This window comes from Euprymna scolopes, chromosome 35 (genome assembly GCF_053919585.1).
Source record: "Euprymna scolopes isolate OS-2025 chromosome 35, ASM5391958v1, whole genome shotgun sequence".
NCBI classification, from domain to species: domain Eukaryota; kingdom Metazoa; phylum Mollusca; class Cephalopoda; order Sepiida; family Sepiolidae; genus Euprymna; species Euprymna scolopes.
Window position 1 is genome coordinate 76,324,346 of NC_136516.1, and position 24,603 is coordinate 76,348,948.

The 24,603-nt window shown below is 33.2% G+C and overlaps 1 protein-coding gene across 1 annotated transcript in view; it reads right to left on the reverse strand.

The window, feature by feature from the left end:
• LOC145259956 (unconventional myosin-Ia-like) overlaps positions 1–24,603 on the reverse strand; it is a 1,146,131-nt gene that overhangs the window by 12,166 nt on the left and 1,109,362 nt on the right. The window contains exons 26-29 of the mRNA XM_080117933.1: positions 21,527–21,658; positions 10,511–10,617; positions 7,494–7,629; positions 3,227–3,379 (exon numbers count right to left, since the gene is read on the reverse strand). Coding sequence (XP_079974059.1) covers positions 3,227–3,379; positions 7,494–7,629; positions 10,511–10,617; positions 21,527–21,658 — 528 coding nt within the window. The remainder of the gene's footprint in view (positions 1–3,226; positions 3,380–7,493; positions 7,630–10,510; positions 10,618–21,526; positions 21,659–24,603) is intronic.

Consider the following 24,603-nt stretch of genomic DNA (forward strand, 5'->3'; position numbering starts at 1 on the left):
ATCCTTAGTTGTTACCATTTGAACTATCATCAGAGATGTAAGAAAACGTTAAAATTTAATCGATTTTAACATATAAATATATATTTGTGCATGTGTACAAAAGCACTTTAAGTCGGCTAACGCCTGCTAAGTTGCAGCCTTTCTTTTTTTTTTTTTCAATTTTAACCCTCTAGCAGCTATTTTTACCGGCTAAAGGCCAAATCGAATTTGTTCCGCAGGTCCAAGTCCCCTATATAAAGTTTCAAGTTTGTAGATGAAAAATTGTGAAAAGTTTGATAGCGACCGTTCCTCAGAAAGACAAACAAGGCCACTTTTATATATATATATATATATTGATATTTTGATACTGCTCTCTACAACAGACACAAAAAAATGTGTTGATATTTGTGTGGAGTTTGGATGAATTACCTCCCTTGGATTTAACGCATGCGCATTAGCGGTATGTGAACGAACACGAGGAGAACAAGCACAATTATTATGTAGATAGATAAATGAAAAATGAATAATAATAAAAAAAAAGATGACAAAAAACGAGTGTTTGAAAAAAATGAAAAATCAACTTAAAATAAATAAAAAAACAAACAAACTTTATTTGCACCATTTGGGAAGGAGGGGCATTTCAAGAAAACTATGAAGGAAGTAAATAAATAAATAAATAAATAAAAAAAGACAAGCTACGTTGGTCGGTAGGTGGATAAGTGCGTGGGCGGAGGTTGTAAAGAGGCTGAAAATGAACTGTACCTGATACACTTCTGTTGGCTAGAAAGAAAAGAAGCAAAAATAATGAACTTTGTTTTTTGTTTAACATTCTTGTAGAAAAACATAAGAATGATTAAAAAAAAAAAATTTATTCTTGTAGAAAAACATAAGAATGATTAAAAAGAAAAAAGAAAAAAATTGCAAAATTATGACAACACAAAACGTGTCATTTTTACAGATATTGGTTTAGTTTTATCTCTTTCTGAATTTTTGCGATTAGGATTAAAAGATGGGATTATTTGGATTACTATTCTCATAGCCAATGTCATTTTTGTTAACCTTTGACCTGCTAACGGGCCATCTTTTCAAACTTGGGAATCTTTTATGCCAATCTTGTGAATCCGTACAGAATTCAGAACTCAGAACTGAGGAGAATAGAAAGTGGACCCTGGGTTTACTTTCGTCAGTCGCATAACTCTTGCTTTCTTTATTTTGTCCTTTAGTTCTCACATTTCATGAGCGATGTTTTTGACAAAAGAAAAAGAATTACTGTTTTCTGAATTGGAATTTATACATCTATTGTTGTCTAGTTTTGGACCTCGAAGCCTTATTTTTTTTTCTTTTTCTTTTTTTTTTGAGAGTAAAGTAGCTTTTGGAGTGATTTCCATGAAAATAATAATTTGAGGGATCACGCCTATGTATGGCATAATTGTGTTAGCACATCAGTTCTCATAAGATCACCGAAGTTAAGCCTAGCAGTACTAGATGGGTGACCATTTGGGAATGCAAGACACTCTATGTCATCTTCTTATGACCAGGATATACATGCAGTGGTTAAATTCCTTCTTTAGAGGATGTCGGCATAGGCCACCTACTGCTTAATTCCTATTTCATTAACGCAAATTATTTTAAGTTGAAAAGAAAACACACACAAGAATTGGATTATTTTGTGTTCGCGTTTTTTTATTTTTTTTTCATCTAAGCAGCACAGCAGCAGCAGCAGCACTCAGCAGTCTTTTTTTCTTTCTTTAACCAACAACAAAATAACAATGCGAATGACATGGCATCAAAAGAAAAAAAGAAGACATCTGTCGAGCAAAAATCTGTCTTTTATTTTGCCACCTCAAACTCAAAACAGTATCTAGATTTGCATAATCGTATTATGGTAATGGTGTATAAAAGGAGACACTACCGGAAGTTGGCACACGCGTCTCTCAATTTAAGCACAGAATCGATACAGTTTTCAATTATATATATATATATATATATATATATATATATATATATATATATATATATATATATATATATATATATATTTAACTTAATTAAACATAATTATTTAAATAGATATGCGATTAAAAAAATAAAAATAAAACAATTGATAAAAAAGCTTATAGATTTTTATATATTTTATATATTTTTTGTTAATATATTTTTTTCAAACATTTAGGTTTTGTATTTTTTTTTTCAAATATAATTAGTTTTTTATTTACACCTGCGTAATCTATTGCGATCTTTTTTTTATTATCAATTATTATTCTTTATTTTTTAATCACATATCTTTAAAGAAATGTTTTTAATCGCATATCTTTTCAAATAACTGTTTATTTAAGTTAATGTTATATATTTTGTCAAACTATTTAAATATTTAAAGAATATATTTATTTACAGAAACGTGAAAAAAAAATGAATGTGTCACATTTTTAACAGTTTAAAAAAGGTGAATATGCAACAGAAAATAGTTTAACAGTTAAAAAATGTGAATATTTCACATATGTTAAAAACATTAAATTCAAACATAATAAGTACAAATAGATTACGCGGGTTTTAATAATAAAACTAACTATATTTGAAGAAAAAAAAAACTAAATATATTTGAAAAAATATATTAACAAAATCTTATAAAATTTATAAAAATATATAAAAATACATAAACTTTTTTATCAATTATTTTTTTATTCTTTAATCGCATATCTTTTTTATGTGATTAAAAAATAAAAAAATAATTGATAAAAAAGTTTATGCATTTTTATATATTTTTATTATAAAGGAGTGAAAAAAAAAACAAAACAAAATATAATTGAAAATTGTATCGATTCTGTGCTTCCATACCTAAATTGAGAGACGCGTGTGCTAACTTCCGGTGTGTTTAAAAGTTCCTGTCTCTTTTTATGCACCATTATCCGTATTATTCTTGTATCTGAAGGATTCCAACTTTGTGTGTCACTACTTCCTTATGGCGGGCACATGCCAACCATGACTGCTTATTTCTATACCTTTTCAAACCGTTATCACAGTAACTAATATGGCTGGTTTGTAAATTTTATGAACGATTCCATGGGTGAAATTTTTGTTTGGAAGTGGTGATGAGTACTTTATATTAAAAAAAAAAAAGATCTGTTATTTAACATTTCATACATTGAACAAGCTCCGGTGAATGTAAATCGCACCTGCATATTTTTATTCAAACAAAATAGAAGAATGAGAAAATTTATTGCATTTCGAGAATGTGAAAAATTGTTACCTTTCTAATATGGAAGACCATAAGTCTGTCTGTATATGGACTGGCAGAAATCTTTTCTATTTGTGCTAATGGAATTCGGTACTTAAGTGACATTGTACGTTGGTCAATAGACAGGATGGCTTCTGTGCTCATCACAAACAACCGCTGCATCATCTGCACAGAAAAAAAAAAATTAAAAACAAACATGAGAATAAAGAGAAAAATAGTACCATACTGCATACAAGAATAGGATTTACAGCCAAAGAATATTTCCTGCTTTCAACTACTGCATCATTTGAAAAATAAAAATAAAGAAATTAAACACAAGAGAAAAGATAGTGCTATTTTAGTGTGCAATCAAGAATATGAGTGACATTTAAAAATTTGATATGCATTCAAGAATAAAAAAGTGATCTACAGAGAAGAATATGATCAGTATTCAAGAATATGATTTGCATTAAACAATATGACCAAAAGTTGAGAATATGATCTGAATTCAAGAGCATGACCTATGTTCATGAATATGAACTATGATTAAGAATGTGATCAGTATTCAAGAATATGATTTGCATTAAACAATATGACCAAAAGTTGAGAATATGATCTGAATTCAAGAGCATGACCTATGTTCATGAATATGAACTATGATTAAGAATGTGATCAGTATTCAAGAATATGATTTGCATTAAACAATATGACCAAAAGTTGAGAATATGATCTGAATTCAAGAGCATGACCTATGTTCATGAATATGAACTATGATTAAGAATGTGATCAGTTAAGAATATGGCCTACTGTTAAGGATGTGAGCTGTATTCAAGGATATGATTTACATTAAGCAATATGACCAATAGTTAGAATATGATTTGAATTCAAGAATATGACCTACGGTTAAGAATATAACTTCATTCAAGGATATTTTTTTTTTTACATAGACATCACCAATTATCAAGGCCAAGAGGCCACTCGAGAATAAGGGTTAAAGAGTGTACTGTAGAAATTGGACAATATAGTAATCGTTAGTAAATGGAAATTCGGTAAATTTGTTAACAAGTGGAACGGCTAATCAAGAACTTGTTTATGTTAGACTTGAAGATAACCATATTGTAGTCAGCTGGAAAGCAGGAAAACGGAAAAAAATTCCACAGGCGTGCAGTTCTAAGAAAAAATCTTTGTTTATGGAATCTACATTTAGGTTTAGGCACAGATAAAGAGTGGGGGAAATTATTAATAGTGTTTTCAGCTAAATGAGTGTTTCTTGTGAAAGTTTGACGAGGGGAGACCATAAATTGAAGCTCAATCGAACACTTTCCAGGAAAATAACGATACAGCAGAGACAAACTTGCAACATCTCTTCTGTGAGATAGAGGTTGCAGCGAAGAGAAAAGGACATCTCCCACCAGGCCACGAAGTCTATTTTGAACTCAAGGCAGGACAAGTCCTTTCTAGCAGCTCCTTCCCAGATGTGGCAACAGTATTCCATCCTTGGACGTACCTGGCTCTTATATAGATAGAGAATTGCATCAGCAGTGAGATATCTACTGGATCGATAGAAGGATCCCACCATTTTTTCAGCGACCTTGGCAACAGATTTGATGTACGTATTCCATTTAAGATCAGGAGTAAAGGTCAAGCCCAGAAGCTTGTCAAAACTTGAGGCCTCCACAAGACGAGAGCCATTCATTTCAATTGATGCCAGATGTGGATCAGAACGTTGATGTAAAGAGAGAAGCTTGGTTTTAGATGCATTAAAAGTAACAAGCCACTCCTTTCCCCATTGTACCACATGCTCAAGATCAGAGGAGAGAGAATCGGAGAGAACTTGGTCGTTTACTGTCTTAGATGTGCTGCCATAGATGATAGTGTCATCAGCATAAATGTCTACAAATGATGTAAGGATGTTATTTGAAAGATCATTAATGTAGCTCAGGAAAAGAGTTGGGCTCAGGACGGACCCCTGAGGAACTCCAGCATTAATACTGTGAGCTTCTGATTTTTGCCCATCAACTACTACTCCTATAAACCTATTAGAAAGAAATGATTTAATAATTGAGAATACATTTCTAGCTATACCATAGCTATAGATCTTATGAAGTAAACCTTTATGCTATACCCAATCAAAGGCCTTAGATATGTCAAGAGCAATTGCCCTAGAAAGGTTGCCTCCATCGAGAGATTCACTAATCCTATGAGATATAACTGTAAGCACATCTGCTGTAGATCTAGCAGAACGGAAACCATATTGTGTGTCACCAAGAAGATTATTTTTGCTGAGATGGTTGATTACTCCTGTATTTAACACAGATTCCAGCAACTTACTCATAACGCACACAAGATTTATTGGCCTGTACTGAGAGGGGGATGACCGATCACCGGAATTCTTAAATACAGGGCATACTGATGAAATTTTCCATGGTGATGGGAAGCAATTCTCCTTAAGGCAACATTTAAACAGTTTTGTAAGTATGGGCGCTAGTTCTGGTTGAAATTTTTTGAGTACTATAATTGGGATACCTTCAGGGCCAGTTGCTTTACTGGAATCAAGGTTTTGATTAGCTTGGCACATGCAGATATATGTATATCACATAACATGTTTTCTGATACAGGAGGAAATATTGGGGGTTGACGGCCTTGGTTGCAAAGGGTAGAATTAGCTGCAAAGTTCTTGGCAAGTAGTTTGGCTTTGTCTGATGCTGACGAGATTACCTCAGGTCCATTGATGATAGTTGGGATAGAGCACACGCTTCTGTTCAGGATTCTGTTTGCAATTTGCCAAAACTGGTGGGAACCAAGCCGCTGCTCAGCTACTTTGGACTTGACGGACTGAGCATACAACTCTCTTGCATTCTTTATTACTTTCTTACAATGGTTGCTTGCAGTCCTGAAAGTTGCTTTAGTTTCCATGTATCTATAACGTTGGAAGCAGCGGAAAAAGTGATTTCTGTGCACAATGGCAGCAGCACATTCTGGAGAGAACCATGGCTGGCTGTTATGTTTTTGCTAGAACTTTTTCGAGGGTATGAAATTGTCTATACCTACAATCAACCATTCCATCAGGTCTGATACTATAGAGGACACATCCTTTTTAAACATGGAACGCAGAGGTAGATCCGATATAAATGTACGGAAGCTATCCCGGTCAGTGTCAGTGTATCGATATACTGTATGATGGAGAAACTTATTACATTTCATTTTTGTCTTAATTGATACAACAGAGTGGTCGGAAGATCCAAGAGGAGACAGAACAGAAACTGATATGATTATGATGTACATTCAAGAATATGATCTCAGTTAAGAATGTGATTTATATTCAAGAATGTGATCTGCATTAAACGATATGACCCGCATTCACGAATATGACATATATTCAAGAATATGACCTACATTCAAGAATATGATTTCAGTTAAGAATGTGATTTGCATTCAAGACTGATTTGGATTCAAGAATGTGATTTGCATTAAACGATATAACCAGCAGTTGAATATGAACTACATTCAAGAATATGAATTACAGTTAAGAATATTATATGGATTCAAGAATAAAAATTAATTTCAACAGTTGAAAATATGATCTGCAGTTTAGAATAATCATGGAAATGAAGAATTAAAAATCCAAATAAATATGATAACATAATATTTATGATGTCCACGTTTGCATGTGTACCTCTGGGGATGCAATTGAAAACAAAGTCCTATAACAAGAGCAAGCACAATGGAATAATAAAGAAACATATGTATATAGATATACTATAAGCCTATTTTTTTAATTGTATCTTTTAACTGATTTAATTCTATAGTATATTGTGTTGTTTTGGCATAAAATTGGAATAATTTGTAATGCCAATTTATGGCGCATGCGGTTGAACTCCCAGAAATTCTGACATGTTAAATATGTTATTCTATTGTGGATAACATGAGATCGAAATACAAAGTGAAAACAAAAATATGACACAGAAATGGACACAATAAAGAGACTGTTGTATTTTTTACACATATTTGCATACATTTATTACTCACAGAGAAAGTCTGTCAAACACAAACTCAAGGGGGCATAATAAAACAGGATACAAAACAAGGTGAATATAACAGACACAACTACTAACGAAATAGTTCACGTTAATAGCTCCTAAACATAATTGAAATAAACATGGATTGCTAGAGTAAACAACTGATAGAGAATGCATGGGTTATGCAAAGTAAATATAGCTTTGCGTCATTTTAAAACTATTCTGAGTTCATGTTAAGCATGAACAAACTGTTGGCTGTTGCTAATTATCATGTGACCTACCTTGCCATTGGCTCGGTTCACTTTTAGCACCATATCAGCAAAAATAAGGTTTTGGTCGTGGGTGTGGTCGTACATTTTTTTCCACTTGAAATGACTCCGTAAATTTAGATAATCACCTTTGAAAGGATGCGGCACACTGGAGGAGAAAAATATGAGGAAATTAATACTAAATTAACAAAAATTAACACAATAGATGGAAATTAGATTCCAATAGATGGAAATTAAATATTTTTAAAGCGATGAATAAAAATAAAATTAATTTTAAATTAAAGCCAGAGAGAGATGGAGAAATATGAGTTTTAAGAGAAATATGTTGCACTTTTATTCCGACAACATTAAGTAATTGTGCGAGTATTAAATAAAGGAAGAAAAAGAGAAAAAAGAAAGCACGAAAAATATAAAGATAAATAAAGAAAAAATGAAGATAATCTCTCTCTCTCTCTCTCTCTATATATATATATATATAAAGAGCAAAATATGTGTGCGTGTGTGTCTCGCAAAAACTTCTGACAGACGTGTAGGAACGTGATGAAACTGGTATCGTTTTAAGTATATTAATTCCTTCACCCTCAACTCGCCAGTTTTCTACAAGGAGGGGCCGGTTTTTCCGCCGACATTTGTCATCGTCTCCTACTGATTGACTAGCCTAAATTTCGACGTTCATGACTTCTGGTTTTGCCATGGACGCATCTGCAAAGACGTCACGTTTTTTTCACCTTCTGTTCCTCTTTCGCGTTACCTGCCTGCCTACCTTCACTTTTGTTTTTGAACACATCTCTAGACCCAAACTACCTACTGTTCTTTTGATCCCCCTCCCACTACTACCACTTTTTATCCCCCCCCTCCGGGATTTCTTACTACATCTTCACACATCCGGGCAACACCGGGTACCCCTGCTAGTATTAAATAAAGAAAAAAATTAGCTACAAAAAGAATTTGGAAACAGTTATACAAAATATAAATAAATCAATAAAAGTTTGAATAATTTTGATGCTAAAATCTAATATATGAAAATGTTTTATCTCGAAAATCAATATTTCATTCTGGCCTGTTCTGGTGAATCGTCACATCATGTAATAAGGATAAAATATAATTCGATTTAATTCAATCCAGAAATTACTTTTACCAGATAGGGATTATTTTCATAATTTAAAAAAAAATTCATCAATGTATTTTTTTTTTTCATTTTACTTTAATCTAAATTTTCAAAAATCAAGAGCCTCCTTCCTAGAGCTCACAATTGATCTAATATATATATATATATATATATATATATATATATATATATATATATATATATATATATATATATATATATATATCAGGTTTGATACGTTTTGGCATGGCCGATTAGACGTAGGTATTTTGGCTTGGCCGATCCACATGGGCGATTCATCATCAAATTAGCGCTTCCTCATTATAGTCACAAAGTTTTGTTTATATTTTTGAAATTAATTCAGTAAATGAAGATTTTTTTTTGAATAAAACTGAAATGAAAGTTATTAAAAGAAAAATATGTCTGAATAAAAAAATGAAATTTAAATACGGTAATTTTTCTAAAATGTTTTAAAATTTAAACTCGAGCTAAATTGTTTAAAGTAAAAGAAAAAGAAAGGACACGTTAAATATAATTATTTCTTAAAAAAAAAAACGTTAAAGTAATATATTTTCATATTGTTTTCCTTAATAAAAAAAAAAAAAAAGTTATAAAATCTTTATAAAAGTGGTCAACGCTGAATTGTCTCACCGTCAAATCAGCTGAGCTGAATTGGCCACACAAAAACATCTCATTCCCATATATATATATTCGGGCGTTCCATTAACCCATTTCTGCCTGAATTTATTTTTTGTAAAATAATTTCAATTTATAAATTTTTCTGGTATTGGTTAGAAAAATGCTTTAGTTTACATGTGACAGGGATACATCGTTTCACAGAGGAAGCAGAGCGCAGACTGGCAGGTTGGATGGTCTGTACGCGCACATTCGTGTTGTAACACGTTTGATGAGTGTTCCCAATGCTCTTGTTGAGGCTTTTTTTTTACTCTGGAGAAATAGTATGATGCTGTTAATGTGTCATATATATATATATATATATATATATATATATATATATATATATATATATATATATTTATTTATAGTTATGTCTCGGAAGTAGAGTGAAAAGCACATCTTATTTTTCTTTTATTAATATTATTTTTTTTCCTTGAACACATGTTTGTGAATTATTCCATGGATTTCTGCCTTTGGATTATTATGAACCATCTTCTTCCAATTACGGGATTTCCTTGGATTTTACTTGTACAAATGGAAATTCTTTTAACTTTCTTGAAGTTTTACACTTGGATTTTACCGTCACTGGATTTTTTTATCTTCCACCAGACTATCCATTCATGTGTAATCACCTTTTTCTTTACCATATTCCCTCTGCTTAACTTATTTTGTTTTCAAGTAAGATCTTTGACTTACTTGTTGTTTCATCAAATACTTCTGCATGCAAAATCCGATCCCGCATTTTGCTAATTCCTACCCTCTGATGAGAAGGAGAGTATTTCTTCGAAACTCCGCGGATTAAGGACTATCCATTTATCTAGTGTTTCCTTTTCAGATTAAATATGTTTTTAACTCATTTCAAAGTGTTTTTTAAACATATTTTATTAACTGTTTGCTCATATATATATATATATATATATATATATATATAAGCTGAAATGGGCTAAAGTTTTCCTTAGTTAATAAGGTTAGTGAAAAAATGAAGAATATCAATTTCCTTCTGCTCAATTAGTTAACGAATGGCGAAACAGATATTTTATGTAGTTTTTTAAAAATTTATTTATCTTGAATTCCAGGAAAAGTGAAAATCTTACTTTGTTTTATATATAAGATTATTCAATATTTGTTTAATTTTTTTGTTCAAAAGCAACTTGACTAAAACAAACCAATTTTTAATGATTAAGATGCAGATGATAATAAAATATTCGAAAGAGAAAAGAAAAAAAATATAGCTGAACTTTACCTTGGTGGATATGTAACTTTTTTCCCTTTGAAAAGGTCACTCGCAATAACTTTTTCTTTCATTTTATTTTGCGTTACAAAATCTAATTTTTCACGATATTTCCGACACTGAAAATAATACAAAACAAAAAAATAAATATTTTAATTAAAAACGAAAATATTTACAATTAAGAGAAATATTCAAGCTTCAAACAAGGCAAGAATCACTATTTCTCATTCAATGCTCTTTCTGCAACTCCATTCCAAGGAACATTTCTTCTCCTTTCTACCTCTCTCGTCAAACCACTGTTAGAGTACGGTATCCAAATCCCTGATCCATATCTATTATAGTAGTGGTATCCAGCATGTGGAGAGAGTTCAAAGGCTGACCACTCTAATAGCGTAGGAACTAGATTTATTTTTGCTCGCGTCAATTTTATTTAGGATGGTATGTTGTTCATCTCATATGAATGCAATGATATTGACTACTCTTTCGTTCCGAATTCCTGGAACGTCAATCTGTTTTTGTTATGTATATACAAACACACATGCGCATTATCAATAAGGCATACACCATAACAGCTTCTCAGTTGTAATTAACACACCTGTTCCGGTTATCATGATCTTTAAATACACATTCATGTGCTACTGTTCATGACAGTGAAGAGACGCAACAAGGATTACTGCTAATGCTGAGAGCGACCGTCTTGTGCTGTCGGTGAAGGGAAGAAACGAAAACAACTGCTACTGCTGATATTATGAGCGTACATCATCACTCTAATCCATGGGAACAGCTTTAACACTAGTCTGTGATCCACCATTGAAAGGACGTGCTTATCTCTGACACTTTGCACATCTGAAATATGGATCTCCCATTAAACGCCTCAGCCCATTGCACCGCTTATGCACCCAGTACTTGCAAACATAGCAGAAGAGGCTATTGCTGCCAACACTTGTGCCAGCATACGGGAATCTGACGGGAATCTGACGGAAATCTCAAGAAGGTAGAGACCTGCACCACAGATCATGATACAGCATTTGCACCAATCTATGATCCCCTCTTGCCAAACTTTCAGGAAAAACACTCGTCTATCTGAAACCACTATCAATAATTTCTCCCACACTTTATCTGTGCCTAAACCTAAACATAGACTCCATGAACAAAGCTTCTTTCTTAGAACTGCACGCCTGTGGAACTCTGTTCTGTTTACCTGCTTTCCAGCTGACTACAATATGGCAGTCTTCAAGTCCAATGTAAACAAGTTCTTGATGAGCTGTTCCCCTTAAGTAATCCAATTTACCAAACTTCCACCACTAAAGATTACTATGATATTGTCCCATTGACTACTGTACACTCATTAACTCTTATCCTCGAGTGGCCACTGGGCTTTGATAAGTGGTGACTCCTTTGTGAAAAAAAATACATAAATATGATCAGTATAAAAAAAACGCAAAGAAAAAAAATGGAGCACAAATACAATTAGACTAGTAATGCAATGCTATTACAAAAGCAATCCCCACACAAAGAAGCTTCCTTGCACATACAGGGTGAACAGAAAGTCCTTGGACCAATTCAAAAGTGGTTTATTAATAGAAAATTACAAAAATATAAATTAAACATGAATGAAAATTATAAGTTAGGAAACCAAGAATAAATTCAAATTATTTATTTTCAATGTGATGTCCCTTCCTTTCGATTAGACGTTCAATTCTCTGTCTGAAGTTACGAACCGAGGCACGCAACGTTTCCTGAGGTATTTTAGCCCATTCACTCAGAAAAGATGTCTTCAAAGCATCAACACTTGGATGAGCAACAGAACAGACCTTTGTCTCCAACAAAGACCACACTGAAAAATCCATGGGATTCAAATCAGGCGATGCAGGAGGCCACATCTCCTTACTCCAGAATCTTGGAAAATGACGTTGGCACCAGTCCTGAGTTTTTCTGGAGGTGTGGGATGGTGCTCCATCTTGCTGGAAGGTGAAAGGCTGATCTTTGAAGTGTTTCTTCATCTCTTCAAATGCCGGAACCAAAATATCGTTAATGTAGCGATCTGTGTTGATCTTAACCCCCTGCTCCACGAAAATCAGAGGCGACTTCCAAGATTTGGAGACTGCAGCCCACACCATGAGGGAATACGGCTTTTGTCGGCAGAAAACTTCTCACGGAGTCATCAATGTCTGCTGAAGATTTTGCGTAAACTCTGTCGTTCTGATTGTTAACAGTCGCTTCAATTGTGAAGAGTTTTTCATCAGAAAAAACGATCTCTCACTCTGCCGTGCCAGCCTTCAGTTCTCCAAGAAGAAGCTTTGCTCTTTCAAGTCTCTTGTGCTTTTGGGCAGGTGTGAGGCACTGTGTCTTTCTCATCTTGGAGGGGGACAACAGGAGATCGTTTTTTACGATGGTTCTCATCGAGGTCACGCTCACATTCATGTCTTTAGCCATTTGTCTTGCAGATCTCTTCGGGTTCCTCCTTACCCTCTCTCGGACAGCTTTAATCACCTTCTGTGTTCGAGCAGTGCGAGGTCTTCCACTCCTAGGACGATCTTCAGATTACCAAGTTCCTTAAATCTGTTCACAACATGGTACACAGTGGATTTAGCCACTTTCAAGAGCTTAATAATCTCTGAGTTCGTCCTCCCCGCGCAATGAAGCTGAATTATGGCCTCTCGTTTGCTCATTTTTCTGAAAGTTTAAACCAAATTATTTTAATATCTTTGTTGAAAATAATTAGATCAATAGTTAGACTAAATACTTACTTTATTCGAAAAGAGAAAAAGTGATTTTAACAATATTTAATTTTAAAACTAAAAATGGTCCAAGGACTTTCTGTTCACCCTGTATACTCTATATAATATATTGATTGCAGAAATTCCCCTATGGACCAAATTACCGTAGGTTTGCAACAACAGATGCCACATACATATTTATTGTGTCTAGACTATTATCCACTACACAACTTATTATTATCCACTATACAACTTCATCATAGACAGATTTAGGCTTTACATTAAAATCCTACAATAGGATCATAGGAGAGAAATCATCAATATCGCCAAATCATTAGAGGAAGTAGTTCCTATTTTTCCCTCTAATTCATAACTGCTCTCACCGCCCCCACTCTATGGCACATAAAATTACACACAGTAGACTTGCATTGCCCCGTCACCCTTAGTAACTGAATCATAAACTCATAGAAATAACGTTCACCTTCGATTTGCAGATTCATAAAATAATGATTTCTCCCTCAGCAAATTCCACCCTTTCTCATTGGATGCCACCTGCAATTCTCTTATTCTAGAATTTAAACCTTCAACAAAAAAATAAACGTACACGGAACATACACAACATTGCGAACGAATTATTCCTTATAGCGCTATTATTATTATTATTTCTTACTTATGGTTATTTTACACTTTTTCTCTTTTCTTAATTTTTTATTTGAAAAGGTGGGCGTGTGAGTTTCGCTAGCTGCTATAACACAGAACAAACAAAACGTACTCTCTCTCTCTCTCTCTTACAAAACAAACAATCGTATTGTTCTCTTTCTCGCTTTCTCTCAACAATGATTAAGTGTGTTTCCTTATATACTTCGAAATTAACCAACATTGATCACTGCTTCTAGAATAGTAATTTCAAGGTGATGAGAATTTTTTGAAGTATAAAAACGATGTTGTTGTTTCTTATATTCAATATTTTATTTTTTTATAATTTTCATTTTTTCAGCGGTTTTCTGCTCATGATCACAACAAAAGTACCGAGATAAAACTGAACAACGTTGAAAAAAATCTGGAGATTTATATTTTGGGCTGCATTCATTCCTTGCAACAATATTCAAAAGAGTTCACGTGAATCACTTTTACCGTTTGTGAAAGAAGAATGTTGTACTTTTTTATTTTTTAAAATTTGCAGCGCATTAGCGTTCATTTCAAGCGACAACAAACAAGATGCAATTGATTTCAATATGTATAATAAATGTTTAGAAACTGAAAAAATGTGAACAGTAAAAATAATATTATTAATATTAATAGTTCTCATAATAATAATGATAATGATAATAGTTGAAACAAATAATAGTAAATAATATAGTAATATTAACAATGGTGATAGTTATAATAATAATGATATTGCTAAAGATGTATAAATGAATAAAGAAAAGCATTTGATGATTGCTACTCCTTGACAGAAGTTTGCCATTTCTTCAGTAAAGAGTTGTGCATCTGTGTGCACGTAGGTGACTTTTTAATCCAGCTTTAGTCCTACATGAAAGTACACATATGTGACGCAAAAACTTTCCTTCTTGTATATATATATATAGCGGACGGATGTTTATTTAAATAGACGTTCGGACAGTTTAATTTCGGCCACCGATTCCGTAGTCAGGGGGTAGGACTGTCGACTGTCATCACGACGGTTCTAGGTTCGATCCTCGGCTTGGGAGAGGTGTTAGTCTAGCGGCACTGATGAGTTGTGAAACAACGAAACAGGTCTGTATGTCGATGACTAAAATATATTTTATATTTTATATATATATATATATATATATATAACCGTCAGAATGTGAGAAAATATACAATTATTTCTATAGCCAGACAACGTCGCAGCTCACAAGAGCCATGACGGTCAACAAACCGGAAGCCCAAAACTCGAGTTTCGTCCTTATTTGTGCTCATCAATTGGACACATCCGAACTTGAGATTCGAAACCCAAGCCTCTTGCATGCGAGGTGAGCCATCTATCGACTGAGCAAACCGTCACACGCACAAGAAAGTATATTAACTAACACGCATCAAGCAAACTGCGGTGACAATCCAACAGTGGAATGAACCGGCCTTTTGGCCAAGATCAAAGTGTAGTATCTGTTCTTCAGATGCGGCACTTCCATTTCTCGTTCTCTCTCAGTGGAGGAGAAATCCTTCACGACTGAGACAATTTTTATTTTTGTACCTTTTCTCCACGTTAAAAAACGACCCTGGTGTCTAACTCTGTCCCGTGGGGAGGCATTGTAAATAGGTACTTCGTCTCGAACAAGGGATGTGGTCAACATGATCAACTATAACTCAAGCTGATGTCTCACAAGTATATATATATATATATATATATATATATATATATATATATACACTTGAAAATAAATTACGTCATAATAGAAAAATGCTAGCTTTCTGACGTTATCCTTTTTCTTTTATCACGTCATCCAGTGTGCATGGTGCCAAGACATAAACATACAAAAACCCACAAACTGTTATAATTATATTATAGAATATATATAAAAGAATCTAACAAGTAGAGCAATAATAACTTGTTCACTTATAAAAGCTAATCTTCACATAAACTGTTAAAAAAAACAAATCACTATTTCTGTGTGTGTGTGTGTGTGTGTGTGTGTGTGTGTCTCGTCGTTTTTTCAAAGTGCATCTCCTCTGCACAAGATGGGTCAAATAATCGCATTTTTTGTGGACCATTGTTTTATATACATATAAAAGCCAGTAAAATTAGCAGCTAACGAGTCAAAATTGAAAAAAAAATGGAACTTAGCAAGCATAAGTCGACTTAGTGTTCTTGTATGCATGCACAAATGTACATTTGTATGTTAATATCGTTTCATTTTTAACTATTTCTTATCCATCTGACAATAACTCAAACAGTAACTACTAAGGCTGGAGTGCTAAATGTTTTGGTTTTAGAGTAGAGACAGACTTGCAACGTCTCTTCTGTTGGAAAGAGGTTGCAGGGAAGAGAAAAGGGCATCACCTGCTAGGTTTTGACGCCAGTTTTGAACTCTGTCAAGTCAAGATAGGACGCCGAGCAGCTCCTGCCCAGATGTGACAACAGTACTCCATTTTAGGGCATACCTGGCTCATACAAATAGAGGATTACATCGGCAGCTGAAGTGGTAGAGTAATCCAACCATTATTCCAGTGATCTTTGCTACTCTATCGTTATTTTCATGGTAAGTGCTAGAATGGACTCCAATCTAGTCCCTCCTTGGCAAACGTTCACAAAAACACCCAACTAGCTACAACCACTATATATAATTTCCCCCACTCTCTATCTGTGCCTGAATCTAAATGCAAATATCATGAACAAAGTTTCTTTCCCAGAACTGCCCGCCTGTTAAACACTGTTCCGCTGGTCTGCTTCCCAGTTAAAATACACCATGGTAGCCTTCAAATCCAATGTAAACAAGTTCTTGTTGAGCCGTCCCCATAAGTAATCAAATTCTACTTAATTTACATCATTAATGATTACTACACTACCACCTTACATTCATTAACCCTTATCTTCGAGTAGCCTCCAGGCCTTGATAAGTGGTGATTCCTAAGTAAAAAAAACAAAAACGAATGCCAAAAAAATCAGTACACATTCCTGATACGAGATGCCTTAAATAAGTTTCCAGACTTTTTTCATATGGCCACTTTTATTGAAAATACACGCATCAAACTCTAGTTCTCTTGGAAGTAATCTCCTCCAGCTGCAATACACTTGTCGTACCGTTCAGACAACTTTTGGAAGGCTCCATGGGAGTCCTCTTGTGTGTGCATGTCAATGACCCTCGTAACAGCCTCTTTCATCTCCCCAATTGTCTCAAAACGACAGCCTCTAAGGTTTTTCTTGAGCTTAGGGAATAACTAAAAGTCACAGGGAGCTAGGTCTGGACAATAAGGAGGGTGAGGAACTGTATTGATGCAACTCTTGGTCAAAGAATGGAGCTGTGAATTGGTGCATTGTCCTGGTGGAAATGCGAATCTTCCACATTCTTCAGTTCCTCGTGAATAATTGTGTGTACAGTTCACACACTGACATCAAACTGTGCACTTATTGTCTCTATAGACACACGACAAACCTTATCCATGAAATTCTTTATTTGGCCAATCAACTCTGATGTTCTGACTTCCTTACTTCTCCCACACCTCTCATCTTCCCTCACAGACTCCCTGCTTGCCTTCCTTCAATCTCTTATGTCTCTGACAAACTGATGCTCTATTCATGCAAGATGGTCCAAAAGCAGTCTGAAGTATTCCATACGTTTCTGTGATATTTTTTCCAAGTTTAAAACTGAAATTTATTGCATGTCGTTCTTGTAAAGTGTCCTCATGTTCAGATTGCATACTTGAAATTCACCAGCTGTGTCAATCAGGCTTTAGTAGGGTGTATTCCAATTCCTGTTGTAGCTGTTCATTTGAACCTGGAATCGTATAATCAGTAATCACATAAGATGTATAGCAATAACATACTGAATTTTAGAGAGTCTACAACAATTTTAAATGCCTGCACACAAAAAAAAAAAAAATGTCTGGAAATTTATTGAAGGTATCTCATATATAAAATCTTTTCTCTTCTTTACAGACAAAACCTTCTAACTTTTTGTCTTCATACAATTACTAACACGGTATTTACCTCTCTCTCCCACGGCAAGGGGGTGTGACACAAGGTCGGAAAGCGGGAATATGGGCTAGTACCCCAAGAGAAAGAGTGCTCTGGCCCTGCAAAAATAAATTTGTGTAGCCAATTAGCATTCCCTGGTGAGGGCGCCTCAGACAACAAGCGATAAACTTGCTCTTCCCGAAAGCTGGAGGGAGGGCAAGGCCTGAGACGGTAAACCTCAGAGGGTTACCCAGAACATTTGCATAAGTTCGACAGCTAAAAGGTCACAGAAATGGCTTAATTTCTGTCGGTCTGATTTTCGAGGTCAGGACTGGACTGGCGTACTCTTTCTTCCACTCCTTTTTTATTCATGTGTTAACGAAGATAATTTAATAAAGTTGTTTGGCCCTCTTGCACATTAAGGAAACAAAAGTATGAGGAAGAAAATGGGACATAAGTCGTATTGCACCGGTTAAAAGAATGCCATTTGATTGGATAGTGAAATATTGACGTCATTACTATAAAATATTGATAGAATTTAAAAATTCAAATTATTGTAAAAGAATTTAATTAATAAGTATTTAATAACTATTAGTATAAAAAATAATTATTGTAAAAGAATTTAATTAGTAAGTATTTAATAATATAAAAAAATAATTATTGTAAAAGAATTTAATTAGTAAGTATTTAATAATATAAAAAATAATTATTGTAAAAGAATTTAATTAGTAAGTAGCCTCGTAGGAGATGTCCTTTTCTCTTCCTTGCAACCTCTATCTCACAGAAGAGATGTTGCGAGTTTGTCTCTGATGTATCATTATTTTCATGGAAAGTGTTCGACTGAGCTTCAATCTATTGTCCCCCCTCGCCAAACTTTCACAAGAAACACTCGTCTAGCTGTAAACACTATCAATAATTCCTCCCACTCTTTATCTGTGCCTAAACCTAAACGTAGATTCCATGAACAAAGCTTCTTTCTTAGAACTGCACGCCTGTGGAATTGTCTTCCGTTTTCCTGCTTTCCAGCTGACTACAATATGGTTGTCTTCAAGTCTAACGTAAATAAGTTCTTGATGAGCCGTTCCATATAAGTTATCAAATTTACCAAATTTTCATTACTAATGATTACTATATTGTCCAATTTCTACTGTACACTCTTTAACCCTTATCCTTGAGTGGCCTCTTGGCCTTGATAATGTGGTGATGCCTATGTAAAAAAAAAAGTATTTAATAATATAAAAAAGAATTATTGTAAAATAATTTTTAAACAGTTAAAGTCATATTTAAGTAACACAATTCGATCGCCTGTTTATAGTGAACTATTTTACTTTATTTTAAATTTAAAAAAATCATTTATTTAAAGAAAATTCTGTTTTCTAATATTGTCAATTTCAATATTCCATTTTATAAAATGACGTCAATATTTCGCTATCCAATCAAATGGCATTCTTTCAACCAGTGTAATACGACTTATGTCCCATTTTCTTCCTCGTGCTTTTGTTTCCTTAAAGTGCAAGAGCGCCAGTTGTTTTAAATGATAGAATGAAATTTTGCTTTCTATTCTATATAATATTTATGTCTGCTGCACATTCATACGTGTTGTATATGCGATTTATATTCCTTTATTGATCCACAATGTTCAGAGTACAACTATAATGATAAGGCAGTCTACTAAATTACGGCGTGAATAGATTGTGAGGAAAAAAATATTACTACATGGGGAATCATTTCGAGTTAAAATCTAATGAGAAATACACATTTTGTATTGAGAAATATTAGATTGGTGCAAAAATAATGTCGTTTTTATATGTAGTTGAACGTCAAAAAACGACATTATTTTTGCACCAACCTTATACACACTTTAAATATGTAAACATCAGCATAGTTACCCAACATAGTCCAAATGATACGGCCATATTGGATAACTTGTTGATATTTATCTAGTGTGTATTTCTTAATACAAAATGTGTATTTCTCAATAGATTTTAACCAGAAATGATTACCATGTAATCAAAACTTAAAAAAAAAAAAAAAAAAAAGAAAGCATTTTAATGCTTACTGGTATTTTTTTACGAATTGCCCCAGCGTAGTATAAACACCCCCAACCACTCCATGTTAAGAACAGATTTTGGAATAACCCCTAATCTCTCTATGCTAAGAACGGCTTTCGAGGTTGGGAGTGTTTATTCCAAAAGCCGTTCTTAACATGGGAAGTTGGGGTGTTTATATTACGCTGGAGCACGTCGTAAAAATTTACCTTTTTCTCATAGTCCACTAACATTCTAATTTAGTGACTTTCCCAATTATAATAACGTAAGTAAGCATAAATAAAAACAAAAAAATGAAGAAATTAGAGAAAAAAAGAGAAAATTAATAAAAAAACATGAAAAATAGAAACAAAATGAAAAGGCGAAACAAAAGAAAAAAGAAAAATAGAAGAAAAAATTGAAAAAGAAAAAATCGTAAAAAAAGAAAATATCGAAAAAGAAAATCAAAAAAAGAAAAAAAGTTGAAAAAAGAAAAATATCAAAAAAGAAAAATATTGAAAAAAAAAGAAAAATACGAAAAAGAAAAACAAAAAAGAAAAATATAAAAAATACAAAAAAAGAAAAAATCGATAAAAGAAAAAACTCAAAAAAGAAAACTATAAAAAAAGAAAAAAGCCGAAAAAAGAAAAATACAAAAAATACGAAAACAAAAAAAAAAGAAGAAAATTAAAAGACATAAAAATGTGAAAAGAAAATAGAGAGAAAGAGGAAAGAAAAGAATAAGAGAAAACGAACAAATTTTAAAAGAGCAGGAAAAAAGAAAAAAACACATTTTTGGATAGTGTAATCTATGTATACTCCATCTAAATATATTCTGCTTGTGTTTTCCTTAGTCAATACGTTATGCTTTGAAAAGACCAAATAAAACTTTTGAAGGCCAAACTGCTTCCAAAAAGATCAAATTCGTGAAATTTGACGTTAAAAAAGCCAATCAGGCAACCCTGGACAAGAATATGAGAGTAACCCCCCTTTGATGTAACCTCGTTTTCGAACACCATAACAATAATATGATCATTGTTGTAATGTTGTAAGGAAGAAACTTGCAGTAATTTCGACATTCGAAAGAAACAGGCCAATAAAAAGTAGAGCATTGACTGCCAAGAGGTACTGTGCTTAAGGAGTAAATTTAAGATTGTCTCTAACAATGTGATTTTATTATTTGTATTGAACTATGTAGCACAATAGTATTTTCTGAGTATTTATTAGTACTTATTAATTCATCTTATTTGGTCAGTTCTATATTTAAAATACAATGCAAACTATTTCATAGAAGTGTTAATAAATTTATATCTTCCGTGTGTTATTAGTTTTTCTACCAAAAAAATTATTTTTTGCTCTGTCCAGAAAAATAACTTTATCAAAATATATTACTCATTTCGTAGAATTTCCACAGGTCCTGCTAGTAGAGTAATATTTTTTTAAGAGAAAATTATTAGTAATAATCTTTGAAATAAAAAACAACAAAGAAATGACAAATAACAACAAAAAATAAATTTAAAAAAAAACAGAAAAAAAAAGAGGGACATTTTAAAATGAAAAATAAAGAATGGGAAATAAACAGACAAAAAACTGACCCATCGGAAATGAATTACATCAGAGGTGGAAAAGGTTTCAATCTTACCCGCCAACGGTGGAAAATTTTTCTAAGTTCCTCAGATGTGGGCTTGAACATATTTGAACATTTGGGCCATTCTTCAGATATCGGCGACATAGAGGGTAGACGGCCTCGCAGACTTAAAAGAAATTTCTTTCTCTGGAAAACGTGAACAGAAAAAGGTCAAATAAGTTGACGAAAACTAAATTTATCTATATAATTATAAAAACTCTGTGGATCTTGCTTGCATCTTCTCTTCGACGATCGGGCGATTCCATCTTTAAAAAAAGGGATGACAGGTGAATATATTTGTATATTTTGTTAGCAAGTCATTATTTAGACACGTCTGATTGAACAAGACAGATTTATTCCTTTTTCCGAGCTTTCCGGATATCTTTTCGATTTATCGAGTAGTTTTTAATTTCGACAGGCAAATTATATAGAATGGCGACCAGAAGTTGTTGTTCGGCCATATTTTTCTCAAGTGCTTTCTATCGGTACATCCGATTATCGCCAGGAGCAATTGTTATTGTTTCCTTTTCTTTTTCTTTCCTATTGAGGCTTGGTGTATTTATATATTTTTCTTTCTTTTCTTTATAATTCGCCCTCAACCCTCCTGCACCCACCTTTATAGCCAATTAAAAAAATCGGAAAAAGGAATAAACCTGCATCATTCCAAACTTCCTATTTGTATGATACTCTCATGAATGTTGGTTATGACAACCCAGTTACACTGCTTCCTAATTATCTAAATTCATTTCCATTTAAAATTAATTCCCAATGGCCGAGAAGATAACAGTGGCCTGCAAAGTCAAGGTATAAAACAATTATGATTATATATTGAAACACACACACACACTGTAGTATATATATATATATATATATATATATATATATATATATATATACTTGTACTTTTTTGTAGAAAAAGAAATCCCATACAGTGCTCTATTATTAGGGAAAAAACCTTTCTCGAAATAAGAGCAATATATTTTTTTGTATAATATATACAGGAATTTACATTTATATCGGTAGTCGGTACCGACGGTTTCAAGCCCGGTAGTTGAGGACTGCTCTTAATGTCCGCCTCAGGCTCTCTTCAGCCGACTCTCTTGTAAATTCCTGTATATATTATACAAATATATATATATATATATATATATATATATATATATATATATATATATATATATATATATATATATATACTAGCTGTACCCTGCCACGCGTTGCAGTGGCTCAATTTGGTGTAATGGAAAAATTTAATAAAAGAGAAAATGCACGTTTCTTATATTAGTACAGCAATCCACTGCAAAAAGTGAAAAAGAAGGCGAAACTGAAAAAAATGTTGCTCTTGCAGAATTTGATCTGGATCCTCGAGAGTTTCTGTCAATCATTCATGTTTTGGACTTGACCAACAATCAGTGGATGAAGCCGAACGTAGCAAAAATGTTGAAACGCTAAATGCTTTTTTTTTTTTTGTTGTTTTAAAAAATGTGATTTAGTAATTAATATTTGGTTGATGGTGGGGGGAGGGGGGGTTACTATACACAGATTCGAAAAAGTCGTCCAAAAACAAATAAATGAAAGCAAAGGTAAGGTAATTTACGTTTCTACCTAATTGGATAATTGTTTAGTGTTTTTATGTAATGTAAAATGTTTAATTGGCTCAAAAAACAGAAATGGTCGCGAATTCTGTTGAATACGTTAAGTTTGGGAAAGTAAGTTGAAAACTAAAAACTATACAAAACAGTGTCTGAAACTCACCGAACATATGTTACCATGACATAGGCTGGCATAATGGATAGGTTTCTGACAGTATTTTGTATAGTTTTTTTAGTTTTAACTCACTTTCTCTAACTTAAAGTAATCAACAGTGTCCACCACCATTTGTAGCTTTCAAATACACCAATAAACACTGTTTTTCGAGCCGATTAAACGTTACATTAAATGAAAAGGGTTTATATTACTAAACACAGATACAAAGAAGTTGTCAAAAAATAAATATATAACAAATAAATGTTATCAAAGGCAAGAAAAGTAAGTGTTCTACCTAACTGGATAAGATTTTAGTGTTTTTATGTAATGTATAATCGGTTCAAAAACATTCAATGTTTATCGGTATATCTGAAAAATACAAATGGCGGCAGACTGTATCGAACATGTTAAGTTTGGGGAAATTTTGGGAAAATGAGTTTAAACTAAAAATACTGTTAGGAACTTACTCAATATATGTTACCATGATGTAGGCTGGCATATAATCGGTGGTTTTAAACTTTTGCTCGATACAGGTGACGACTTTTAAAAATCCCTTTTAGTGATTACCTGGTTTGAGGATATTTGTACAACTATATGGCAAATCTGCTCAAAAAAATCCGGTATTATTTTACTTTAAGGCCCGTTTCACGTTCATATATAACGAAATATTTTATTGTAGATTTCGGTGTGCTAAAAACGAATCTGCAAACCGTTTACGTAGCAAAAAAAAAAAAGTTTTCATGACATTCATGAAATTACTTTTTCGAAAAGTGGGTGATCACTTTTCAATGTAAATTTAACTTAGAATGAGCACCCACTTTCTAGCCACCTGAGAGAGGGGCATTTTTCTGTTTCGTGGCTAAAAAGTTTTTTGTTTGATTTCTTTTGCATGGTAATAACCCCTGAACTCTGGGACTATTTTCCATTTAACAGCCGTAGCCTTCGTTTACGCTATGCGTAAGCATAAACGAAAGCTGTTTAGCCAATAAACATGGGAAAAAATCCCCCCTCTCTCAGGTGGCTAGAAAGTGGGTGCTCATTTTAAGTTAAATTTACATGGAAAAGTGATCGCCACTTTTTCGAAAAAGTAATTTCTTCATATCATAAAAACTATTTTTTTGTGACGGAAACGGTTTGCAGATTCGTTTTTAGCACACCAAAATCTACAAAAAAAATTTTGTTATTTACGAACGTGAGACGCACAGCCCTTAATGGAAAATTATATCAAAAATCCGGGGGAAAATAGTTTTCAATAAAAACAGCAAATGAATTCGATAGAAAAAAAAATGGATGCTATTTTTTTTTTTCTTTCTGTGTGTTTCTTGGCTTAAAAGTCTTTTTGTTTG